The sequence below is a fragment of the Nematolebias whitei genome, chromosome 8, assembly GCF_014905685.2.
Source record: "Nematolebias whitei isolate Nwh7 chromosome 8, NemWhi1, whole genome shotgun sequence".
In the NCBI taxonomy this organism is placed as follows: domain Eukaryota; kingdom Metazoa; phylum Chordata; class Actinopteri; order Cyprinodontiformes; family Rivulidae; genus Nematolebias; species Nematolebias whitei.
The window spans coordinates 28056724-28080371 of record NC_056505.1 but is presented as its reverse complement, the minus strand read 5'-3'; the positions used below and the strand labels follow the sequence as shown (position 1 = coordinate 28080371).

General features: G+C 43.1%; 1 protein-coding gene across 1 annotated transcript; it reads left to right on the top strand.

Moving 5' to 3' along the window:
• The first annotated feature begins 1558 nt into the window (after positions 1-1558).
• Positions 1559-16077, top strand: adra1aa (adrenoceptor alpha 1Aa). Its single transcript, XM_037680547.1, has 2 exons — positions 1559-2456; positions 15536-16077. Exons 1-2 carry the CDS (start codon positions 1559-1561, stop codon positions 16075-16077), a joined length of 1440 nt encoding a protein of 479 aa, XP_037536475.1.
• The last annotated feature ends 7571 nt before the right edge of the window (positions 16078-23648 follow it).

Sequence of the window (23648 nt, the reverse complement as noted above, 5' to 3'; positions counted from 1 at the left end):
CCATAAGATGGATGGATGGATGGATGGATGGATGGATGGATGGATGGATGGATGGATGGATGGATGGATCAAACTTTGTCAACATTACTTCACTACTTTTACTAGTCTCAGTCTAATCTGGTCATTTAATCTGCACAGACAAGATTAGTTTTTCTATCTGTGAGATGCATCTGTGTGCAGTAACGTCACAAATTTAACTGAATTTGAGTCGTTTCTATAAGGAACTGAGGTTTTTTTTATTAGCAATTCAACTGAATTTTTGTCAATACTGTTTTTGTTGGTTGGTTTGTTTGTTTTGTAGAAATGCACTTTAACAAGATGCAAAGGCATACAGTAAGTTTGAAATTTGGTGATGTAAGCAACTGAGCCTTTCAGTGAGTTCCACAGTTTACATAACTGAACTCACATGCAAATCACTCTCCCTCACTGGCTGTCCAAAACTTAAAGAGCAGTTCCAAATTTATCCCCATGTCAGTTTTACGTCAGTCTACATCTTCATGCATTTGACTGAAACATGGCTGACAAAAACCATCAGGAGTGAGGGGAGGGAGTATGATTTGCTGATGAAGCTCACTTGGATTTCTGTACCTTTCAGTTTGAACTGAGAACACTCCTTGGACGAGAAGCAAAAAGGTCTTCAAAAGACAAGACAATAAGTGTATTTATCTTTAAAACAAAAGTTTTTTGCTCTACAAAACACTGATAAAACACATTTTGTCTCCTGATGGAAAGTGCTGCATTTCTGTACTCAATATTCTGACTCAAGTTAAACTTGCACAGAGATGAACTTGTGTGTTGATGTTAAACCAGTCAGAAAAGCAGGAAAACGGTCACCTCTGACCCGTTTTCCTCAATCCTTCACATTTTGTTTGGTAGGCTCACGTTGATCGCTCAGCAGCTGTTCAGACACTGATCCTCACCCACAGCTGAACGTGGTAATAAGACAAAGGAAACGACTTCAAATGCAACATTAACACAAAAGACAAAACGTGGATAGATTTAGAGTTTTACTGAAAGCAGGGACTGCATGAGTTCTCTCAAAATGCATTCTTCTGTCTCTCTTTTCAAAGGTACTGGATGCCGTCACTCGACTCGAGCTCGACATGCACTCGACGGGAAGAGCACTGGATGTTGAGTACTGCTCGCCTCCCACTCTGCCCAGAAAAGTGCTTTCCCATCCCAGCGTTTGTTACAACACACATGAAATTTTGGTCCGAAGTGAGATTTTTGCCACACGACAAAGACATTTTGACAACGTATTGTAATCTTAACGTCATAACCATTTATGAGATGGATTACCTGATTTCAGCACTTTTGTCTTCATTTGCCTAATTTATTCTTCTCTCGCGAGCACCTTGAAGCATCGCCAACACGATGGCTCATTTAACTGGGGCGTCATTCCCGCTATGTTTTCAGAAGATGGACTTAATTAGATCATTACTCTAATGGTTTCCATGAGAATGCCATGATGACACTTTTCTTCTTGTAACCAGTGGTGTGCTTCAGACCACCTTTAAAGCTCAGGACAGTGCCCAGTACCAGTGAAGTGTCTGAGCTGATGGGTCCTTTGCCGGACAACATGACCCCAGCTTCTTTGAGCCAGAACTGCTCCAACTGCAGCCACTTCTTAGTCCCAGGACTCAGCATGGTGAAAACTGTGGTTCTGGGCATGGTTCTTGGTGTGTTCATCCTCTTTGGAGTCATCGGAAACATCCTGGTGATCCTCTCTGTGGTTTGTCATCGACACCTGCGGACAGTCACGCATTACTTCATCGTTAATCTGGCCGTGGCGGACTTGCTGCTGAGCTCCATCGTGTTACCCTTCTCTGCCGTTTTTGAGATTCTGGGTCGTTGGGTGTTTGGACGAGCTTTTTGTAATGTTTGGGCAGCTGTGGACGTGCTCTGCTGCACAGCTTCTATCATGAGCCTCTGTGTCATCTCCGTTGACCGCTACATCGGAGTCAGTTACCCCCTGCGATATCCTTCCATAATGACGAAGCGCAGGGCTCTGCTAGCTGTGATGCTGCTATGGGTGCTCTCTGTCGTCATATCCATCGGACCCTTGTTTGGTTGGAAAGAGCCAGAACCAGAGGACGAGTCTGTCTGCAAAATCACAGAAGAGCCAGGGTACGCAATCTTCTCAGCTGTGGGCTCCTTCTATCTTCCTCTGACCATCATACTGGTCATGTACTGTCGGGTTTATGTTGTAGCTCACAGAGAGAGCCAGGGCCTGAGAGAAGGCCACAAGACGGAGAAGTCGGACTCGGAGCAAGTGATTCTCAGGATGCACCGTGGAAACACAACCGTGTCTGAGGATGAGGCCCTTCGCAGCCGTACTCACTTTGCCTTGCGACTGCTCAAGTTCTCACGAGAGAAGAAGGCAGCAAAGACCCTGGGGATTGTGGTGGGATGCTTTATCTTGTGCTGGCTGCCCTTCTTCCTGGTTCTTCCCATTGGTGAGTAACATTGTGTTTATCTTGCATGTGATTTCTAAGTTTGTGAGCCAAATTTTGCCTAAGGCTCCACTCATACCTGGCAGTAACATCCATCCTGGTCTTGCATTCAGACGACACTAAACAGAAGCATGAACGCTCTCAGGATGGAGTGAGGACATGTTTATTTGTCTGTAGATGGGACTGATTTTACTGCCAGGTGCGAACACTGACACTAAAGGTCCCTACATACTCCATCCAAAGCAGCCAAATCGGCTCTCATTGACATAGTTGTGTGATGAAAACCGCGCCATTTTGTTCTTCGAGCAGCTTCGCCCACCCCTGCTCAACACAAGGCCTGGATTGAACTTTTTGCCACAGGCATATGCGCCAAGTATTTGTAAATAGAAGTTTGTGGGCGTGTTCGTCAATGCAAAAATGCACTCAACGAGTGCGACTGTTCAAACACTAAATTAGTCAAATGGCCAAAAACTCCTGGATGGAGATCGTGCAGACATTGAGTATGGAGGAGTCCGTCTGCTGAAAAGTGTGGCACTTTCTTCATGATAGATTTGTGGCCAAACTGCATCTGCAGGGACTGAGTGGAGGCTCTGGTAGGAAGAAACCTATTCGGTGACACATCCTGGAGTGGGAGGGGTTTCCCAGGTGGTCTGTGTCACATGGCTTGTGGACTATGAAAGGTGTTTGCAAAAACTAATGTCGTGCAACCATGTGACTGTGAGTCGACTGTTCGTCTTCAGATGGAGTATGCTGGGCCCTTTAGACCTGTCCACTTCTTATCAGATCAGCCAGGATGGATGTTCATGGCAGGTATGAACAGGGCCCGAGGTCTTTGTAATGCCTGTACCAGAGATATAGAAAGACCCAACATGGTATCAAAACATTTTATCAACCTTCATGGAAACTCTTTGGATTTCTTAAAATAATTAATACATGTTTTAATCTTATCTCAAGCAGCCAGCATTCTTTAAGCCAAAATAAAGTCGACCAGAAGAAATTATTCAGTTTATATATGGAATGAGGGATGACCCAGCGTTGGTCCAACACAAACAGTCCTGGTGCTGTAAATCACCAAAGTCCGGGTAACTCATGGTCTATCAGGAAGTCACTCTGCTAAATTTAATTCTAAGCCCCACTGGCTCAAAATACTCCTCATCCAAAATATTTAGTGATTTATTTGCTGAAGAAAGCCTAATTAAATGACACTTGACTTCCTGGGATGTTGACATATCCTATTTGGCATAACTCACTATGGAATACAATGCAATAATAGCTTAGAAAAATCTTCAAGTCTTTATGCAGATTTTGCCACTTATAGTCAGACCAAGTTGAACTGTTGCCCATGAAATTTGCTTTATTTTCAATCTGTTTGCTGAATTAAGTCAAACTAATATTATTTTGTGTCTAATTGACCCTTCTGTATAACAATAATTATCTTTCCCAAAATGTCAGTGTCCAAAAAAGCGCAGATGGTTTATTTCAAGCATTTAAACCATCATCCATGATTATTATTCAGTATATTTGACCACTTATGTGAGTCAGAACATCTTCAGAGAACTATTAACCCCCTGTATTAAATCGTTTTTACAGATGCACCCACTGATCTGTGCTGCTGCCAGCTTTTAAAGTGCTTGCACGTTAAATGGTCAAACGGAGGTAATTAAATTACTCCTTTGCAGGATCACACTGAAGTTACAAGGATCCAGACAGGCCTTGTAGTCCTCTCGATCAGCGTGCACTTGTAAACGTAACAGCGGACGCCCTAAAAATAGACCTCATAAATCTTTTATGCCTCTGACGTCCCACTGTCCTCTCCGTGTGTAAACAAACTGAGTATTTCAGACTGACACGTATTTAAGACAATGTCTTGTCTCACTTGTCAGAGCAGCGCTCTTCTCGCGTCCCTTCTGTCCACACTGTTTGTGACTCACCCCATCACAGTGCCGTCCCTTCGGTGACAGATAAGACCACCACTGTGGAGTCAGAACTCATATGTTGCTCCATGTGTTGGATGAAAACTTGAATAACGGAGAGAAGGAACAAATCCCTGGTGTGACAGCTCTTCGAACGTCATTGTTAACAATATGAAGAAGATCTGAAGGGGTTCAGAACCCTCACACATCCTGTTCGTGCTTCACTTTACCCCATGCCCTCCTGCTTATTATTATAGCTGCCACCATTTGGTTCCAGGTTGGAAAAGAACCTGAGCTCAGCAGTACTCCAGAGCTCATACCTCATGTCGCATAAGCCTGTGGAGGACTACATGTATAGATTTAGCGGTGACTCAAAGGTGTGACATGGAGCCAGCTCATTTAAGATTGACATTGTTATGTCATCAGAGAAAAATAAAGCGTGGGACTTTGAGGTAATCTTTAAAATGTCGAGCTGTGAGGCCTGATGTTTATTTGTCTCCAGCTCTCCCCATAAGTTAGAAGTCTCTCTGCAAGGTTATTTAAACTGTAAAAGGATCTGCTAATCACATTACCTTGGTGTTAATTAAGGTCATTACTAGAAGCGATCAGAAGTTTACATACACAGGCATGAATGTCAGATTATTGCAGGCTCTCGATGTTTGATTTGGACTGTTCACTCTCCAGAGCGAGTAGTTAAACACCACATAACCTCTTTTTAACAACAAGAACTGAGCACACAGCGATGAGTTTATTGTGGATTTTCTCTAATCCACACAAGGTTGAAATTGTACATGGTCTTTATTGAGCATGGACTTTGTTGTTATACACGGTCTTGAACCCTTTTTGTGATTACTTTTGTCTTCCAGGCATGTTTCATTTGTTCCCTGTCAGCTACTTTCATGATTTAACTTTTGTGTCTTGCCTGGATCTTTGACAGCTTATCTGTGTGATCTCCCTTATTTTATATTTTTCTAGTGTTCTGTCCTTTCTTCTTCTTTTTGTTATTTTCCAGTTTGCTTCAGAACTTAACTACGCTTCTTATTCTTTGGATTTTTGCATTTCTCAAATTACTAAAAGCAAGGTTTTTGTTTGTTTGTTTGTTTGTTTGTTTTTTAAAAAGCACCCGTCTTAGAAGACTGCATATTTTTTGTATACAGTTTACCATAACTGAGAATCACTTGCCACTTTAATTCACATTTTGAATATGATGCAGTGAAAATTTTGTTAAAAACTAACTTAATGTTGCGCAGAAATTTTTTACACTCACGTATACATTTTGTAGTATGAACATATGCATGATATATTCATAAATTAAACGGACTCTTTCATTTTTCTGGACTGTATAATGACGTGCATCTGAATTTAATAAAATGTGGACGGAAACGTTAATTATCTTTGACTCACCAACGACAGTGGGTCATTTATTAACAGAATCAAGTTTAACACATCACACATTTACATTAATTGGCAAGAATTGAAAATAACGACAGCTTATTAATCAGTTTTACAGGAAGTAAACAATACTGCGATTGTCTTCTCACTTCCAGCAGAACAACAAACGTCAACGACACGGCGGTGATTGAAAAACTTTGCTTCAGACATTTCTAAAAATATCTGTAATGATTTTTAGCAGATAGAAGAATTTTAAAGATGGGAAATTAAGTTTAAGTTGAGAGAGATGTGAGGGAATTTGTCTGTCCTAACCAGAACCAGCACGCTCCTTCTTTTCCAGCTTGGCCCAACGGTACGCTTAGTTGAGATCGACTCTTTTACCTTTGCAGATGATAGTTTCAGCGTTGGTGTAGAGCTCTCCTTTCAACTCTTTCAGCGTCTCCATAAGAACAGCTAAACCTCGGGAGTCGTGAGATCGTCCAGAACAGAAATTTCATAATTCCCAGATCTTCTCTGGTTCAGCTTGATTTTCTTTCATCAGCATCCTGAATTCCAGCCTTCATGACCTCTGGAACTGCTGAGTACTAGGAAGTGGAACCTCTTGCAGCACTCTCCAACATCAGCTGACCCTAGCTTACAACTAACTGGGTTGAACTAGGAAGTGCCAACATTTAAAGGGCTCTATTTCCGGTTCATTTGGGAGTTTCTGATTGGTCGATGGACCAAAACAGAGGTGTGTTTTGTGATGTAAGGTGTTATGAAAATTCAAGGAAAAAGATTAAGATTGTTTAAGAACAGACAGAAGATTGTTATGAAGAAATCAGACTTCGTGGAGTCAATTCTCTAGTATCTTGCTGTAAAAGTTAAACATGACATTTCTTTTTCAGTAAACTTGCAGTTGACCGAAACTTGAACTTTGACCAACTTACACACTTGCTCACTGAAGACAGAAAATCAGACAATACATCATTAACCTGATTTCTTCTTTGAATGAGGATTAAAAATCGTCATTACTGCTTCACAGTTAATAAAAATGAGTAGTTCACTTCAACATTTAAACATTGTTTGAACTAACACAATTTGATTATCAAACATTTGTAAAATAGTAATGATAATCGAAAGTAGTCTTCTTTCACTTGATTAATTTAAGAAAGAAAGTCTCAGGATGGGTCAACCTGTATTTCTGGATGCAAATCAATGAAATGACAAGTTCTGTCCCATAAGGTCCTTAAGGTCAAGGTTTTGACATCAGGCCTAATTCACTACAATTTCAAAAATGATTTGGTGAACAACTGGAGCAAAAATAAAACCTCACAACTCGTCACATTAAATGAAATAAATTAAAATCAGAGGATCATCTGTTTCTAATCGGAGTTCATGTCCACCCACAACATATTTCCAGAAAGTTTTTAATGTGCCACATCTCTCATGGTTTGTTGGCCAGGTCATTATTGAAAATGTGCATTTGTTCTCAGCTGACTAATGAAAGTCTTACTAACTTTTTACTCCAAAGAATAAATGTTATTCCTGAAGATTTTCTTCTGTGGTTGATAGTTTGGACAACTGTTACAGCTTTAGCTTTGCTGGAACAGATGCCAGCAAATAGACCAAGCAAGGAGATCCCCCAACACTGATGATTCCACAGCAACTTAATAATAACAGGGAACACGAGGTTTGATTGAGGAACTATTGAATTGAGATCCCATCTAAAAACTATCACGGTTTTTGTAGATTTTGAACCCAAGAAAACAGAAATACTCCAGTAAAATAAAATTTCCATGCAATAACAAAATAAACTGACATGGAAGCAATTATTTACAATGGCAAACTCAGAACGATCACAGAGAAGAACGAGGGAGAGAAACCGAACATGTTGTGAAAACACACTGGTTTTCCCACTGAGGAGTGACGGAAATCAGACAGAATAAATAGACTGAGACTGATGAGGAGGTGGAAACACCTGGTGAGTGGCAGGACTGACTGGAGAATGGGCACAGAGGAAAAACACAAAACTGATCACGTGAAAACAGAAAATAAAACACGATGACCAAAATGAAATAGACTTAATAATAAATATAAATGAAAACATAACCAAAAACACAGATACCAACAGATACATGAAACTTTAACATTTTATTCACAACGGCCCTTTTCTTTTGATGGGAGATTCCCACTAAATGGCTATTAAATCTTATTTACGCTGGTGTTACATTACAGAAACAGTCTGTTCTATTTTGTATAGGCTTCGCCCTTTAAGAGCTGTCGCTTAGTGGGTTTATCCCGTCATGCGAAGCATTGCACTGAAAAATTTAGTATACGCCCACCTGCTGTGTAGGCCCCACCCGGTCCGTATAAATTACGTTAAAAGCGGGTAATCGGCTCCCATTTTTCTTCAGCGAGCTAATAGCACTGTCAGAAGAATGAAGAAGGAAAGTTGTCTAGCTTGACCAACCTTGTTAAGACTACCTGTGTCCCCGCCACGTCAACCTCCTGTCGTCCCGGTGAGTTCTTCTCCCCAAGGAGAAGCAGACGAGCAGTCTTGTTTCAAGGTAAGTGCCGAGGAGTATTCTCAGTGGCAGGTCGCTACATGCTGGACGACGCCATCTGGTAATTTTCCTCTTATCGCCGACCCTCGGAGCAAATCGGATGGTTCCTCCGGGACAGGTTGCTCCTTCCCTCCTAGAGAGCGTAGTGTCGGTAGAGGGGGGCTGAGCGAATGCTCCCCCCCCCGGACCTTGTTTCGCATCTGCTACCACACCGCTCACAGCCGTCGGTGCCCTCCTCTGGAGCTGCCCGGCATAATCCCGGAGGCGGCTGACATGAAAGGACTTTTTTCCGTCCCTCTCCTATCCCCGCCCAGATTGGATGATCTAGCGGGAAGGTTTCTGGGCTCCATTCCAGCTCGCTGTCCTGATCCCATCTGGCCTCGTTCCCAGCAGTGACGTCCTACTGGGACGAGGCCGCAGCTGGTTCCTGGTAGAATATGGCGCCGGTTCCCACATTCGCGCCCATCACCAGAGTGGAGGGGTTTTCACCGAGCGGAAATTCCCTCAGTGCCCCCCTGGAGCCAAGCCTGGCAGAGGCTTTCAGAGCAAAGATGTCCAGGTTGGACCAGCGTCCTGCACCTCCGTGTAAGCACAACCAGATGGTGACGTCGCTCTCCAACTGAGCTCACCAGTGTGCATTCTAGGTGGCCGCAGCGAACAACACATTACGCTGCTGGCGTACAATGTTCAAGAGGCTGGAGGAGACGTAGCACTCCCTCTTCAAGGCAGCTGACGTCATCCTCAACCTGTGCAGCTCTTTGTTGTCTGCCGGTCTCGCATCGCAGCCGAAGGACAAGGTTTTCCAGAGGTCCACCTGGCCCGTCACTCCACCTTCCTCTCGGAGGAGCTGCAGAAAGCCTTTTTGTTGGAGGGCCCCCATCAACGAGGGATCATTTTCAAGATGTTCCACAGCTGCACAACGTCTCCCCTCTCAGCTACGCCATCCCCGCCCGTCAGACATCCCCGGCATCTGGAGGTTCAGCGTTTCCCTGAGATCGCCAACAAGGCCAGACGCTCGCATGACACAACAGTCGTAAGCGAATGTGGTCCGCACAACGAGTTCAGTGGAATAACTCGTTTTCAGCCCGAGCTGCACACCCCTCATCGAAGCATTGTCAAACGCGCGCTCCCGCGATGCGAGCAGTCTTCACCCAAACAGCGCTGCGTTGATGAAGGCGTGCACATAGCTCCCCAGCATTTTCACCGGCTCGCATCGGCATAAATGTGAGACCGCGGGACGGGTCCGGTGAGAGACCTCGCTCTCAGCAAGAGCGGCACGCGCCTCACCGAAGCAAACGCGTGCTCCCGTAGTGCTTGCAGCCTTCACTCAATCGGCACGGCTTGATGAAGGCGCGCGCACCGCTTCTCAGTGCTCGCCCGCTCACGTCAGCATAAATGTGAGACCGCAAAGCGAGCCCAGTGAAGGACCTCGCTCTCGGCAGGAGCGACACGCGTCTCACCACAGTGGCGTCAAACTCGAGCTCCCATGGCGTCAACAGTTTTCACACGCCTCTCCTCAACACACGCCGGTCCACATAGACATGAATGTGGACCCGCAGCCTAAGCGCAGCACACAGACGTGCTCAGAGCCCTTTCGAGGAAGCCTCGCCTTGGGTCACGTGAAACACACTCCCGCGGCTCATGACAGTGGTCGAGGCAGTGAATTGGCTGACATCCGTAAAAACATGACGCACCACCTAAACGTGCGCCCACTCCACGAACGTTACGCGGAGTGGCTGCAAGCTTGCTCGTCAGACAGATGGATGGCCAAGCTGATAGCAGGGGTTACACATTGCAACTTGCAGCCCGACCCCCTCCGTTCGGAGGAGTTTTTAGAGATGGTCCTGTCATCCAGACCAGGTCTCATCCCTGAAGGCAGAAGTCCAGGGGTTCCCGACGGAGAGGAAAACACAGGTTTTTTACTCACGTTACTTCCTGGTTCCAAACGGACCGGAGGAATGAGACCGATTTGGACCTGTCAGTTTTTCAACAAGGCGATCATGGGCAGACTGCTTCACATGTCGGCACAGGCTTAGGTGTTGACATCACACCTGCTAATTCTGGGCTTCACCATAAAATAGGAAAAGCTCGATTCTCCCGGCCCAGACGATTGTTATCTAGGAGTGGGGCTAAACTCGACCACCATGAGGGCTCGTTTATTCGTTTATCACAGACGAGAATCAACTTTCTAAGAGTCCAGCTCCGCCACGTAAGACCGGGCAGAGTAATAACAGCTATTTTCCATTATAAAGCTGTTAGGAACGATGTTGTCAGCTCACACAGTGGCCCCGCTGGGTTTACTACACATGAGACGCCTCCAGAGATGGTTTGCTCGTCAGCGCATGGATCTGGTGAGGCAAAAGAGACGGACGATCACTGTTCCTCCCTCCGTGAGAACAGATCTCCAACACTGGAAACCCCTTGGTTTTGTCAGAGGGAGTACCCGTCAGCAAACCTACGTCACACGTGTCAGTCTTCACAGACGCGTCGGTGTCAGGTTGGGGGGTGACATGCCTATCTTGAGCTGTAGGGGCACTGTGGCCTTTCTCACAACAGCTCATATAACGTTCTGGAATGTCGCACGGTTATGAATGTGATTTAACACTTTGCTCCTGTGCTGCAGAATCAACACGTTTTGATTCACACAGACAACAAGGTTACTGCTGCTTACATAAACCGGCAGGGGGGTGTGCACTCAGTCCAAATGTTACACATTGCGAGAAAACTACTGTGTTGGGCACACCAAAATCTGCTCTCCATCAGAGCAGTGTACATCCCCGGTGTTCTGAACAAGGGGCAGATGTGATGTCCAGGGGCAGTCCGCGTCACAGGGAGTGGACCCTCCTCTTCGGTCTGATGGCCCAGACGTGGCAGAAAGTTGGCAAGCGGCCGTGAACCTGTTTGCGACACGAGAAACGCTCAGTGTCAACTATGAGTTTCACTGAGCCCGCGAGACGAACCACCGCTGGGGGTGGACGTGTTTGCTCACAGCCCGTGACCCAAAATGCTTCTTTACGCGTTCCCCCCAACTCCTCTGATATTATGGTTTCTGAACTGAGTTCAGGAGGAGTAATTGACAGCTCTCCTGGTGGCTCCCGAGCACGTGAATGCACCATGGTACCCGTTTCTACGACGCCTGTTATCGGGGCACCCGTGGAAACTGCCATGGAGGGAGGACGCTCTCCTCCAGGCGGACGCTCTCCTCCAGGCGGGAGGAGCGATCAGGAGTTACTCAGAAATAGGCCAGCACCTGTGGGCCTGGCCGCTGAGCAGATCCGCTTAGAGAGGATGGGTCTCCCACAAGATGTAGTGCGCACAATCCAGGATTCACGTGTGGCATCCACCACAGTGCTGTACACATCAAAGTGGACAGCTTTTCAGTGCTGGTGTACAGAGAAAGGTGTAGAGGCCACCTCAAGTCCACTAGGCGACGTGCTGTCCTTTCTGCAGCAGCTGATGGACAGAAATCTGGTGTTCAGCACGATTAAAACATATGCTGCAGCCATCTCTTCCTGTCACAAAGGTTTCGGGGACAGAACAACTTTTAATCATCCGCTGATGAAGCGTTTTTTTAAAAGGTGTACAGAGACGCAGGCCTGTTTTCACGCCCACTTGCTCCACAGTGGGATTTAACGCTGGTCCTGCGGGCCCTGATCAAGCTCCATTCGAGCCACTGAATCAGGTTCCAATTAAATTCTTGTCTCTTAAAACAGCCCTGCTGCTGGCTTTAACATCTGCTGAGAGGGTGAGTGATTTATCTGCCCTCTCTGTCGCTCCGTCATGCCTTAGAATTCAGGCTGATGGCAGCTCAGCTGATCGAAGACCAAATCCAGCTTTATGCCTAAAACATCACAAGCTCTTTTAAATCAAGAGTGATATTGTTGGAGGGTTTTTTTCCCCTCCCCCCCACAGATCAGAAGAAGAAACATCTTTCCATCTGCTCTGTCCTGTGCGGGCGTTGACGTGTTACATAGCGCGCACAGCTGCAATGCATCAAACTCAACATTTGTTTGTGCATTATATAGCTGCATCTGCAGGTCGCCCGTTATCCACCCAGCGCTTATCACACTGGCTGTGTGAGGCCATTTCTGAAGCCTACAGAGCATCAGATTTAGAGCTTCTTGATATCCTCAGAGCACACTCGACCAGAGGTATCGCATCTTCGACTGCTTTGCATAATGGTATGACAATGCAGGATATTTGCACTGTGGCCGCGCGGTCAACACCCTGCTCATTTATTCGCTTCTATCTACGTGATGTGACGGCTCGTTCCATGACACATTCTGTCCTTAGTGTTTTAACAGAATGAATATTGTTGTTTCATGGAACCCCGTTTAAACTCACATCTGACTGCATGCATTACAATGTGAGATGTTGTTATCAGCCACATGTTGTGACTGTTATTCTGGTTCTATTGTTACTAATCAGTTCATGACTATTGTTACCAATCAGTTCATTTGATTAACAATCAGCTCACTTGTTCTTATTAATCTGTTCATATTGTTCAGCCGTGAATATGTTGATTCATGGCCCCTTTTCAGCATCTTCCTTTCCCCGTTGAAAGTTTTCTGGAGCGTTCATGCATTCAGAACGCACAACTACACATCATGTGTCTGTGCATCGTACGCAGTAATTACGCACATGGACAGCTGAGTGACAAGACGTTTTTTGGGCAAGCTGTTGCTTCGTATGGTGTTTGAATGGACCCAGTGAGGCGAGGACCACATCTGCTTCGCCCTTAACCCACTAAGCGACAGCTCTTAAAAGGCGAAGCTTATACAAAATAGAACGTTGGTTACGTACTGTAACCCCAGATTCTATGAGTATAGGCGTAGCCCTTTAAGCGTCAGGCCTTACTGGCTCCTAAATGGCTGAAGAAAAGCTATTTGGGAGCCGATTACTCGCTCTTAACGTAACTTATACAGACCGGGTGGGGCCCACACAGCAGGTGGGCGTGGACTCAATTTTTCAGTGCAATGCTTCGCATATGGGGATAAACCCACTAAGCGACAGCTCTTAAAGGGCTACGCCTATACTCATAGAATCTGGGGTTACAGTACGTAACCAACATTTTCAAAGCTACTGATGAGCTGTAAGAGCTCACAGCAAATGTCTCTGTGTGTCAGGCACTTAATTCAGTCAATTCATTTCAGTTTATTTATATAGCACCAAGTCACAACAGAAGTCATCTCAGGCACTTGGATAAATTGAGAGCGAGCACTTGAACAGGTAAAGAACTTGATGGGAATGTAAAGGTCATGGATGTTTTTCACTTACTAATGTCAAGTCAAGTCAAATTTATTTATATAGAACGTTGAAAACAGGAACATTTACCAAAGTGCTTAAATGTCATATGTTATATAAACCGTGTGTGCATGTTAGAACTAATTTGTGATAATCATATAATACATTTCACCAAGAAATGGAAATGCAGCAAAGCAGGAAGTAGTTTTATATTGTTGTAAAACTAAAAGCAAAACAATGGAGCAACTGAAGAGAAGACATATTTTATTTATGAGTTTTGGCTAAGAGAATTATGGAAATTTAAAAAAATTTAATTTCAGAAGCCCAATTTGTTGCCAGCTGAAGTGGTCAAAACTTTTCTTTTTAATTTTTATGTTTTGAAATAGGGCAGCACGGTGGCGCAACTGGTAGAGCTGCTGCCTCTCAGCGAGCAGGTCCTTGGTTCAAACCCCGGTCCAGGGGCCTTTCTGGGTGGAGTTTGCATGTTCTCTCCGTGCATGCGTGGGTTTTCTCCGGGTACTCCGGTTTCCTCCCACAGACCAAAAACATGCATGTTAGGCTGATTGGTAACTCTAAATTGTCCCTATGTGTGAGTGAGCGAGTGAATGGTTGTTTGTCTCGTTTGTCTCTATGTGGCCCTGTGATGGACTTGCGACCCGTCCAGGGTGTACCCCGCCTGATCTAGATTTTAGGACATTTTGTATTTGTGAGACTGACAGCTGCATCCGTGTTGGCAGCCTTCCTATTCTAGGGATCTCTGTTTCATTGTGCAACAAATCTGGCTGCTCTCTTTTTAATATTTCTTAGATTTGATATATATTTTTTTGTATCTGCATGCTCAAAATCCCATCAGTTATGAAACAAAACCATGCCTTGTGGCAAAACAGCACATTATGCAACTGATTCTGAACAAGCTTTTTTTTTTTCTGTCAAAACACGCTGTGGTTTGATTGAATGTGAAATAAAACAGAGCTACACAGCCACAGATGCTTCATTGATTTTAACCAACACAACGCTCATCTAACCTGTCTATTTTTAGTCACAGAAAAAGGCAAATCCATCAGGAGTACAGACAATAGTGGAATTTGTTTTTGTGGTATAGGCGAGGATAAAATGTGTTCAACCCATTTTTCACTTCCTTCACGTCCTATTTTTACTCCTGTTTACTTGGCAACCATTTATTTTCAAAGCTCAAATTTGATTAAATAAAGAATTTCACCCAAAAAAACCCAAGTTAATGTTCTAACTTTGAAAACTGATTTCAACAGATTAAAAAAGTACATGTGAAACATATGAAGTTATTTAAATGTTTCTCCATCAGACACACACACACACACACAAAAATAGACACATACACAATAACGAACAGGCCTGTATATAATGTGCCTGTTAAGTCATTACCTGTGCTTCTTCATTAAAGATCCCCCTCACATCCTCCAATCAAAGGAAGCACAGTTTAATACTTCTATTAAAACTTCAAGCCTCACAGGGAGCAGCACGCTCAGAGGATATTTGGTGAAACAGACATAAGCAGAAGCAGAGTAAAATGAGCCGCAGGATGTGTTTAATTCATTATGCATCTAATGAAAAACCGCAGAAGTGGCAATCGGACATCTAAAATAGAATCTGAACTGATCGGGGGAGGCCTTAGAACAAGAGTAGTCGGTTTATCACTTTGTACATGAGCTCCTCCTGATTTGGGAAATCTGATGACTTTTTTGTCCTCACTGGCACATCAACATCTGTCGCTTATCTGTAGCTAAAATAAGCTTCACATCGATTGAAGTGACTGACATGAAATCAGACATTCAAGCTGATTAATCCTGATAATGTTGATTTCCTGCTGCAGAAAATTTAGTTTTTTTTTTTACTTTCTTCCATGTTTCATTACAAATTTGCTTGTGTTGACTGTATTTTGTCTAAAATGTAAAACTATATTCAGATAAAAGCGCCTTCCTTCTTTAAGATGTGTCAAATGTCTCCACAGGTTCCATTTTCCCTGCATACAGACCTTCAGACACAGTCTTCAAGATCACCTTCTGGCTTGGCTACTTCAACAGCTGCATCAACCCCATCATCTACCCGTGCTCCAACCAGGAGTTTAAAAAAGCTTTCCAGAGTTTGCTCGGAGCTCACTGTTTGAGGATGACTCCCCGAACGCACCACCATCATCTGAGTGCAAGTCAGAGTCAGACTCAGGGCCCAAACCAGGGCCTCACGCTGACCCTGGACAGCAGGGGGGCTTCCTGCAGACTCAGCCCCTCCTCATCTGTAGCTCTGTCCAGAACTCCTTCCTCCAGAGACAGCAGGGAATGGAAAGTGTTCTCTGAAGGCCCCATCAGCGGCCGATCTGGACGAGCCAAAACGAGTAGAGCTAAAGTGGCCACGCTCTGCAACAAAAGTCTCAGACGGACCTGCTGCTGCATCCTCAGAACTGGGAGTCCTCCACAAGAACCCCGTCCTGTCACACACCTTCCAACCATTAAAATCCACCAGTTGTCCCTGTCAGAAAAAGGCGATGCTGTATAATCACTAATCATCCAAGCATTATTTATTACTCTTCTTTGAGGGAGAAAATGGAAGTTTTGTGTCAGCTTGAAGATTGAAGTTTCAAATACCTCAACTTGTTAAAAAAATCAAATAAAATATTGTCATTGGTGGACGAAGAGTGGGTTTCTATCAGACTGGGAAAGCTCAACAAACAATGTGCGAGTTAAAAATGAAATAAAATTCCAAGTGACTGCACATTTTAAAGAAACAATTTAAATGTATGAAAGTATTTTATCAAAAAGCGTATGGCCTCAGGCCGCCTGTTGTTTTTTTCAAGTTTGCGTATGATGTTCATATTGTAGTTAACTGTGTACTGCTATTTTCCACAGTACACACTGAAAAGTGCTGGGTTAAAAACAACCTGAGATGTAACCCAGCATTAGGTCAAATTTAAACCTAGCCAGCCCCAAGTAGTTTTAACTCAGCAGGTTGTCAGTGTGACCCAGCATACTGGGTGACGTTCCTTGTATAAAAATTGGACTAAAATGGCTAACTTGTTCAATTAGAGCAATTAAATGTTTCTAAACCCATAGTCAGGCTCATTAGATCCTGAAAACTTGGGTTAGTGCTAGCTAGGTTGCACTCACATTCATTAGCATAAGCTAACTAACGCCAACTAATGATTTTTAGGTAACTAAATTTGTTTTCTAGTGCAAACTATAGTTATTAAGAAAGCCAACCTGGTTAAATGCCTTCTTACAAGTTGTTTGTACCATAATAACTTTACTTGTTACATCTTAAAGCAGAGATCCAGTCGGGTCCAATTTGGTCTAATTTTGGCTTAAAATCAGGTCTTAACTTGTAAACCGATCGATGCCGAAATGCAAATAGAGGGTGGGCCGGCAGGTGGGAGTTGTTGGTGGTGGTGGTGGTGGTGGTGGTGGGGGGGTCTGCAGGTCCTCCCCCAGAAGTTTTTGAATAAAGTAGATGCAATTTCCTGCAAAGCATGTTGGTGTATTTTAACAGGTTGTTAAACATCTACGTTTACCTACATTAACACTCAGCTTCTGTCTAGCTTCCCCACCTTGATGGTTCTGAGCCCGACTCCTCCGCCTGTTCATGTCCGCTGCCTGTGGGCTCCTGCCCGCGCACCACTGCCTGGTTAGCTCGGCACTCACCCCCACCACTCTTTTAGGGGAGGAGATGCTTTTTTTAAGAACAGAAGCAGAAATGCTTCACTTGAAGATGCAGATCATATGTGATATTAAGAAGCTCGTAAGTGGCTGTTGTGTTTAAAATTAGTGTTTATGCAATTATTTTCAGTTTACATATCCAGTATAAGTTTTATTCTTTCAAGGCAGTCATATTTGTTCATAACTTCATTATTCGTAAGCCTGAGAGTTACAGGATCCAAGCAAACCATTACCAGAATGCACCCTGTCAAAGTAAGAGCGTTCCCAGATCCTGTTCCTGCAGGATCTGGCTCAAATTAAACAGATTTTAGGTAACCAAACTTGTTTTCTTGTGCAAACCAAAGTTATTAAGAAAGCCAACCAGGTTAAACACCTTCTTGTTTTTACCGTCATAGCTTGTTCTTAAAGCAGAGATCCAGTCGGGTCCAATTTGGTCTACTTTTGGCTTAAAATGGCGGACTGTGAAGAATGACTGACCGAACCACAGAGTCAGACCCTTTCACCAAATATTTGGTCAAACCAACCCAACATTTGACCAAACAGTTTTAACTCAGCAATTGAGCTATCAAAATAACCCAGCAGTTTTCAGTGTGTACAAACTAAGGGACCTCACATACCTTCATGTTGCTTACAATAAATCTGCAAGACATGTTCCCAAGAGAGGATGACATTTTTGGCGGTTTGATTCTTTGTTTTGTTTCCTTTTGTGGGTGGATTTTCAAGATGAATGGCCTCCTTTAACTTGTGGTTCATCTCCCCACATTCCCACAGTGCTGTGAATCTTTGAGCGGTGACAGATGGGTGTCTTAATATACTTCTGTGGAATTTTGACTGACCTTGTGGTCGCTGGCCTCAATCCTGACCAACCTCAAGCCTCTTAAAAACAAAAACAACAGATTGAGAAGATAAGTTTCAGACGTTCTTCTCTCAGGCTGTTCTCATTTTCTATTCCAGTCATATTTTTAAATACAGCCATCCACACTGAAACACGGTGTTTAACTTCATTCGGCCTCCGGCTCTGCTGCTACCGCTGTTTAATGAAGTCTAAAGGTGAGAAAGTGAGTGTGAGCTCAAGTCTGCAAAGTGGCTCTGTTTATGCAGATGCATCAAAAGGGCAAGAGGACAACCACCACCAACTGTATCGATTTATGTCCTCCTGGCTACTCTCTCTGAGTGTAGGCGGAAAGAGATGTGGTCGGCATTGTTAAGCCAGCCTCCCCCCTCTTCATGTTAAGCTCAGATGTAAAAGTGGAGTCGACAGCTTTCCTAAGCAAGAAGGGGGTACCCAACATAGCAGCGAGAGTGCTCGTGAGCACTGTGAACCTGTAAATTACACCATCTCTGTGTAGATGCCATTTGGAAAGGAGCAACCTGCTCCGGCAATAAATTACAGACGGCACAGGTGACCTGACTCGTCCCGTCCTTTATCTCTGAAAGTGGTGTGATTAGGAGCAAAACCTCAGCCAACCAACAGCCTGCACGTATAATCTTCCAAATGAACAGCACAACCGTATCAGCATATGCAGAGTGGAGCAGAGCCTCCTCTCCGTTTCTTATGCATCTGTGATATCTAGTGTAGCTTTAATTACCGACCTGTTTTTACAGTGTACTTGCCCCATTAGGCTGAATTTATAGTTTGCAACCAGTAATTGTAACAGGGAAATGTGCAATATGCCTATTCAGGTAGAGTATGCTGTCTGTCGTGGCAGATCAATTATAGGAGGGAGTGCGGTCTTATAATAGCAAGTCTCTGTGCTTCACTGGATTGAAAATATAGCAACTGGTGCTGTCGGTGACTCATGTTTGCACACTTCTCCCAAGAGGCTCCAGCCTGGTAAAACCACCCTCGTGTTTTCACCTTTTGTGTATTCCTTTTCTTATTTAAAGCTTCCAATAGTGGGTTAAAGATTGTGCTATCCTGTTGTTATAGGATCCCCCCGTCTTCAGCTTAATTAGTGTTACGTTGAGTGTCAATTGGACATATGTCAAACAGCCAAGAGGCTTCAAGTGAACGGTGCTCTGAACTTTGCAGACATGTGTGCACTCAGTGTAAAGTGGCTGAAGCCCAGTGCTGTTTCTGTCACTGGCAGCTCCTGTGTGGGTGAATGTGAGCGAGAAGCTGGAGCATTAAAATGCAGCTGGCCTGCAGAGTATCAGCACAACTCTGTGCCTCCACCTAGTGTCTCACGGCGCCCATGTTCAGCGATGGACGGAAGATTCTTTTGACAGTGCAGATGCACAGGTACACATGCTGCTAATAATTAAGTCCTTCTAATGATGCTGGAGGTGGTTTACCTGGTATTTCTAATAAGCTGGTTGTTTTTGTGGCCAAGACAATATTTTAATATTTGATGAGAAATACCATGTTTTGAATAAGTACCCAATTTCTTTGAAAAATAAATAAATAATAATAATAATATATATATATATATATTATTTTTATACATTATATTACAAAATATTAAAACTATGTTCATAGTTTTGTGTTATTAAATAAAAAGGTGCAGATTGCATCTGTGCCATGTTTTATTTTTTATTAGGAAATCTTTCACTTGTGACATTTCATTTTAGTCATAAGACACAAACTATAACTCAGAGTGTGTCTGTGGAGTTTCTATATCACCTTTATGTTTGTTTCTGCCCAACTCTGACATATCAAAAACTCAGATTAAAATCAGCTTTCAGATATTTGAAACGAGAGTTTGTTAAAAAGGATATGAACAATTAATATCTTACCTGTTGTAGATTTCAGTCATTCAACCTTTATTTATACAGATACATCACATTGAGCCTCGAGGACTCATTTACAAGTGAGACCAAACAAAAAGTAATGAAAGTGACAACATGTATAGGATTTGGAGGCAAAAATAATTCCTAACAGATGCTCATTCCTTGGCCAAGGAAAGATAGCCTGAAATTGAAAAAAACACCCTGCACATAGTCATGCAGACCTTCCGCAGGGGAGGGGAGACGACAAGATAGCTCTTTGAAATGCAATTTTGAAGAAATAAAGGCTCCATTATACTCGGGCGGACCTCAGTCCGTGTAGGTCTGTGCATATCGGAATAGACTTGAAGCAGACGCCCACAGGGCATGTCCATGCAACAATCAATTTTTATGACCATGTACGCATACTCGGTGTCGCACAATAAACTGCCTGGTGACGGACTGCTTTGTATGCGACACCAATGTATTAAATTCCCCTTCTTCATCTGTGGTGTGGTTTAATGTTAATCAGCTGCTGTTGGTTGTAGAAAACTGCCTTGTTGCCATGGTTACGCATCATAACAAATGTCCAAAACTAAAAAAGTTTCAGTAAAAATCCTTCCAGCTGCACAGCATCTGATACCAGAGGAAACAATCATCCAAAAAAATGTGCTTTACATCCAGATAAACAGGAATTAAAGTTTCCAAAAGCAAAATCTCAGAATGAAAGTAACAGAGCTGCTCCAACATGCAGCCACCTTGAGCAGTGCAATAACGCCTTTTGTTTTGTTTTTTCTAAGAGGCAAGCGATCTCTTCCTCCTCATCTGTTGACGCCATGACTGAAATTGTGAGAAATGAAGGTATTTGTCACAAGCAAATTAAAATCAGGTCCAGCGTGGCTGCGGGAGGGTCTGATGTGTGGGCTGCAGCGCCAGTGCTCCCTATTTTTTTTAGAACTTTATATTAACAACATATAAACACAGAACACTGCTGCGGCTGCCAGCTTTTTTTTTTTTTCCCCCGACCTGTCAATCAATCCAGTAGGCATGTCAGCAAATGACCAATTGGTGACCTCAATTTGTCCCGAAGGTAAACGCCCCTTGCCTGCAGAGCTGACTGCAGCCGGTCAGGGTGGACGCTCGAGTTTGAAGTCTCAACCGTCTGCGGTCAGCGCATAGTTTCCACGTGGACTGAGGACCGCCCGAGTCGGTGGGAGCCTTAAGAGTTGATTTTGACAGGAATGCCAAGTTAATGGCTAGTTTGACACTGGATTGTCTGCTACTACCAGGAATGTTCTAAAACCTTTTCATGAACGTGCAGAAAACAGATCACCACTTTTAAATACTAATGCCATCGCACACATACATGTACAAAGAAAAGTATGGTTCAATGCAATGCAAAGATCATCTAGATGACTGCAGCTACAGGAGATCAGTATCAGTTTACATCATGAATGATACATTCAAGAAACAGTACTGGTAACCTACGAGTTACCGCCTATGTACGCATAGATGATTTGTGAATGTCTTCAAGAATTGCAATGTTTTCCAAGATTTCAGTGCAGTAAAGAAACAGGGGTGCAGACAGTTACTGCTTTCTCCCATAGAAAAGTGTAGTGGAAGCAGGACAGCATGGTCCTGGTTGGCGCACAAGAACTCAACCATTCATCTTTTTCTTCAAACCAAGGTCATTCAAGGAGCCATCTACAACAGGTAAGATATTAAATGTTCACAACTTCTCTTCTGAACTGCACTTCAAAAGATCTCAACGATTACTGTAAAATATAGCACCCATCACTCGCCCAAACTTATTCAACACCTTTCTGAAAAAAGTTGTAAAAATCAACTTGCAAACAAAATCTGTTGAGGTCACTTGACTGCAAAGATCATAAGATATGATGAACATGATTTTCATCCTGAAAGACACCACAGAAAAGTTTGGGTTTATGATAAAGGAACTGCAACAAACATGAAACCGAATAAAAAGAGTCAACAAGACGAGTTACATTTTTTATTAGTTTAATCCACTGAAGTCAACACAGAGAAGGTCAAAAGCTGACAGGATCCATGATTCCCTCCAAACTCTGGTATCTTAGAAAAAACACACACAAGCAGGAAAAATCACAGTCGGTGAATGAGAGCAGACGTCATCACAACTCAACAACCATTTCCAAGGAAGTTCCCCGAATGGTAATCACTTCACATTTAAAGGTGTGCATACAAATCCTACACGTGACAAGGCAATGACGAGAAATGATCCCGCGTTTGCTGAGCGGTTCCGTTTCTGAAGACCTGATGTGGTTCGGTAGATCCAGTGTTAATGACGCTGGGGCAGATAGAAAGATTAAGGGAACAATATACAGCATCTGGTACAGTTCACTCACAACACCAAGAACTGTGGACACGTCATCAGCACAATGTGAGTCATTTCTTATACATACAGAAAAGTTTTCATCAGGTCTCAAAGATCATATTTTTCCTCTTTAACGAGCCTTCATAGACACAGTGTGCTATCAATATATTACAGAACGGGCAGGCAAATATCCAACACATATCCTTGAACATACGAACACATCCACTACAAAGTTGCAACCTCACATACACATTTACTAACCGGATTGTTACAGGTGCAAAACAATTTTTGTCTAAATCTGGTAAATGGTGACTCAACCCAGGCTGCTACAAACAGAGCTTCACCCACTGCTCATGGACATCGTCTGCTCGCGTACAGTAAAGGTCAGATAGCACCAGGAGCAGAGAGGTCGTCAAATAAAAATAAAAACCTTCTTCTCGGCATCCATCTGATTGCTAAACGACATCCGCTGGTCTGTCTAAAGGAAGCTTGTTGCACTGGTAACCCTTCAAAAAAACAAAAGGAAAAAGAACATAATGACGAAACAAGGGCAAATGTCCACATTTCTTCAATAAAAACATCACGAGTTAGCCATGTGAACACTCCCCATCCCCCCCGTTAATGTTCAGTGAGTGGTTTGACCCTGGAAAAACTTCATCTTTTCCTTTAAGTGTAGTTAACACTAAAAAGTAAGACTTTATGAAACACAAACAGTCCATTTATATAAAATTAAAAAAGGAAGAAAGTGCAACTGTAACATAAAAGGAAGACATGGGAGAACTACAGTGGCCATGAGGTGTAAATGAACAACATTTCAAAAAACAATTACATTTCAAAATACACAACCAAAACAATAAAAACACAACGTTTGAAAAAACGGAATTACATTAAGCCAAAGCAGAAGTGGCCAAAGCGGAAATGGCTGGAATCACATGTGAAAAAAATGGAATCACGTGAAACAACGAAATTACATTTGAAAAAACAGAATTATATTTGAAAAAACAGAATTATATTTGAAAAAACAGAATTATATTTGAAAAAACAGAATTACATTAAGCAAAACCGGAAGTAGTGGGGTTTGCCTTTTTTTTTTACTTTATTGTCATTTACCTATTACACAAGGAGTTGGATTGTGGAATGGTCTAGAGAGTGATGTGAAAAATGCCAAGTCAATGTGTACATTTAAGAAAAAGATCAAAGCTGAATTGTTAAAAAAGTATATATGAAGTAGCTTAGTTTGTGTTTTGCATTAGAATTAGAAAAATTTGAGTTATTCATTTTGTTCTGTTACTTGAAAATTATTATGATTGAAATAATTGTTTGAAAAAAGGGGCAGATATAATAAGATTTTTTCTTCT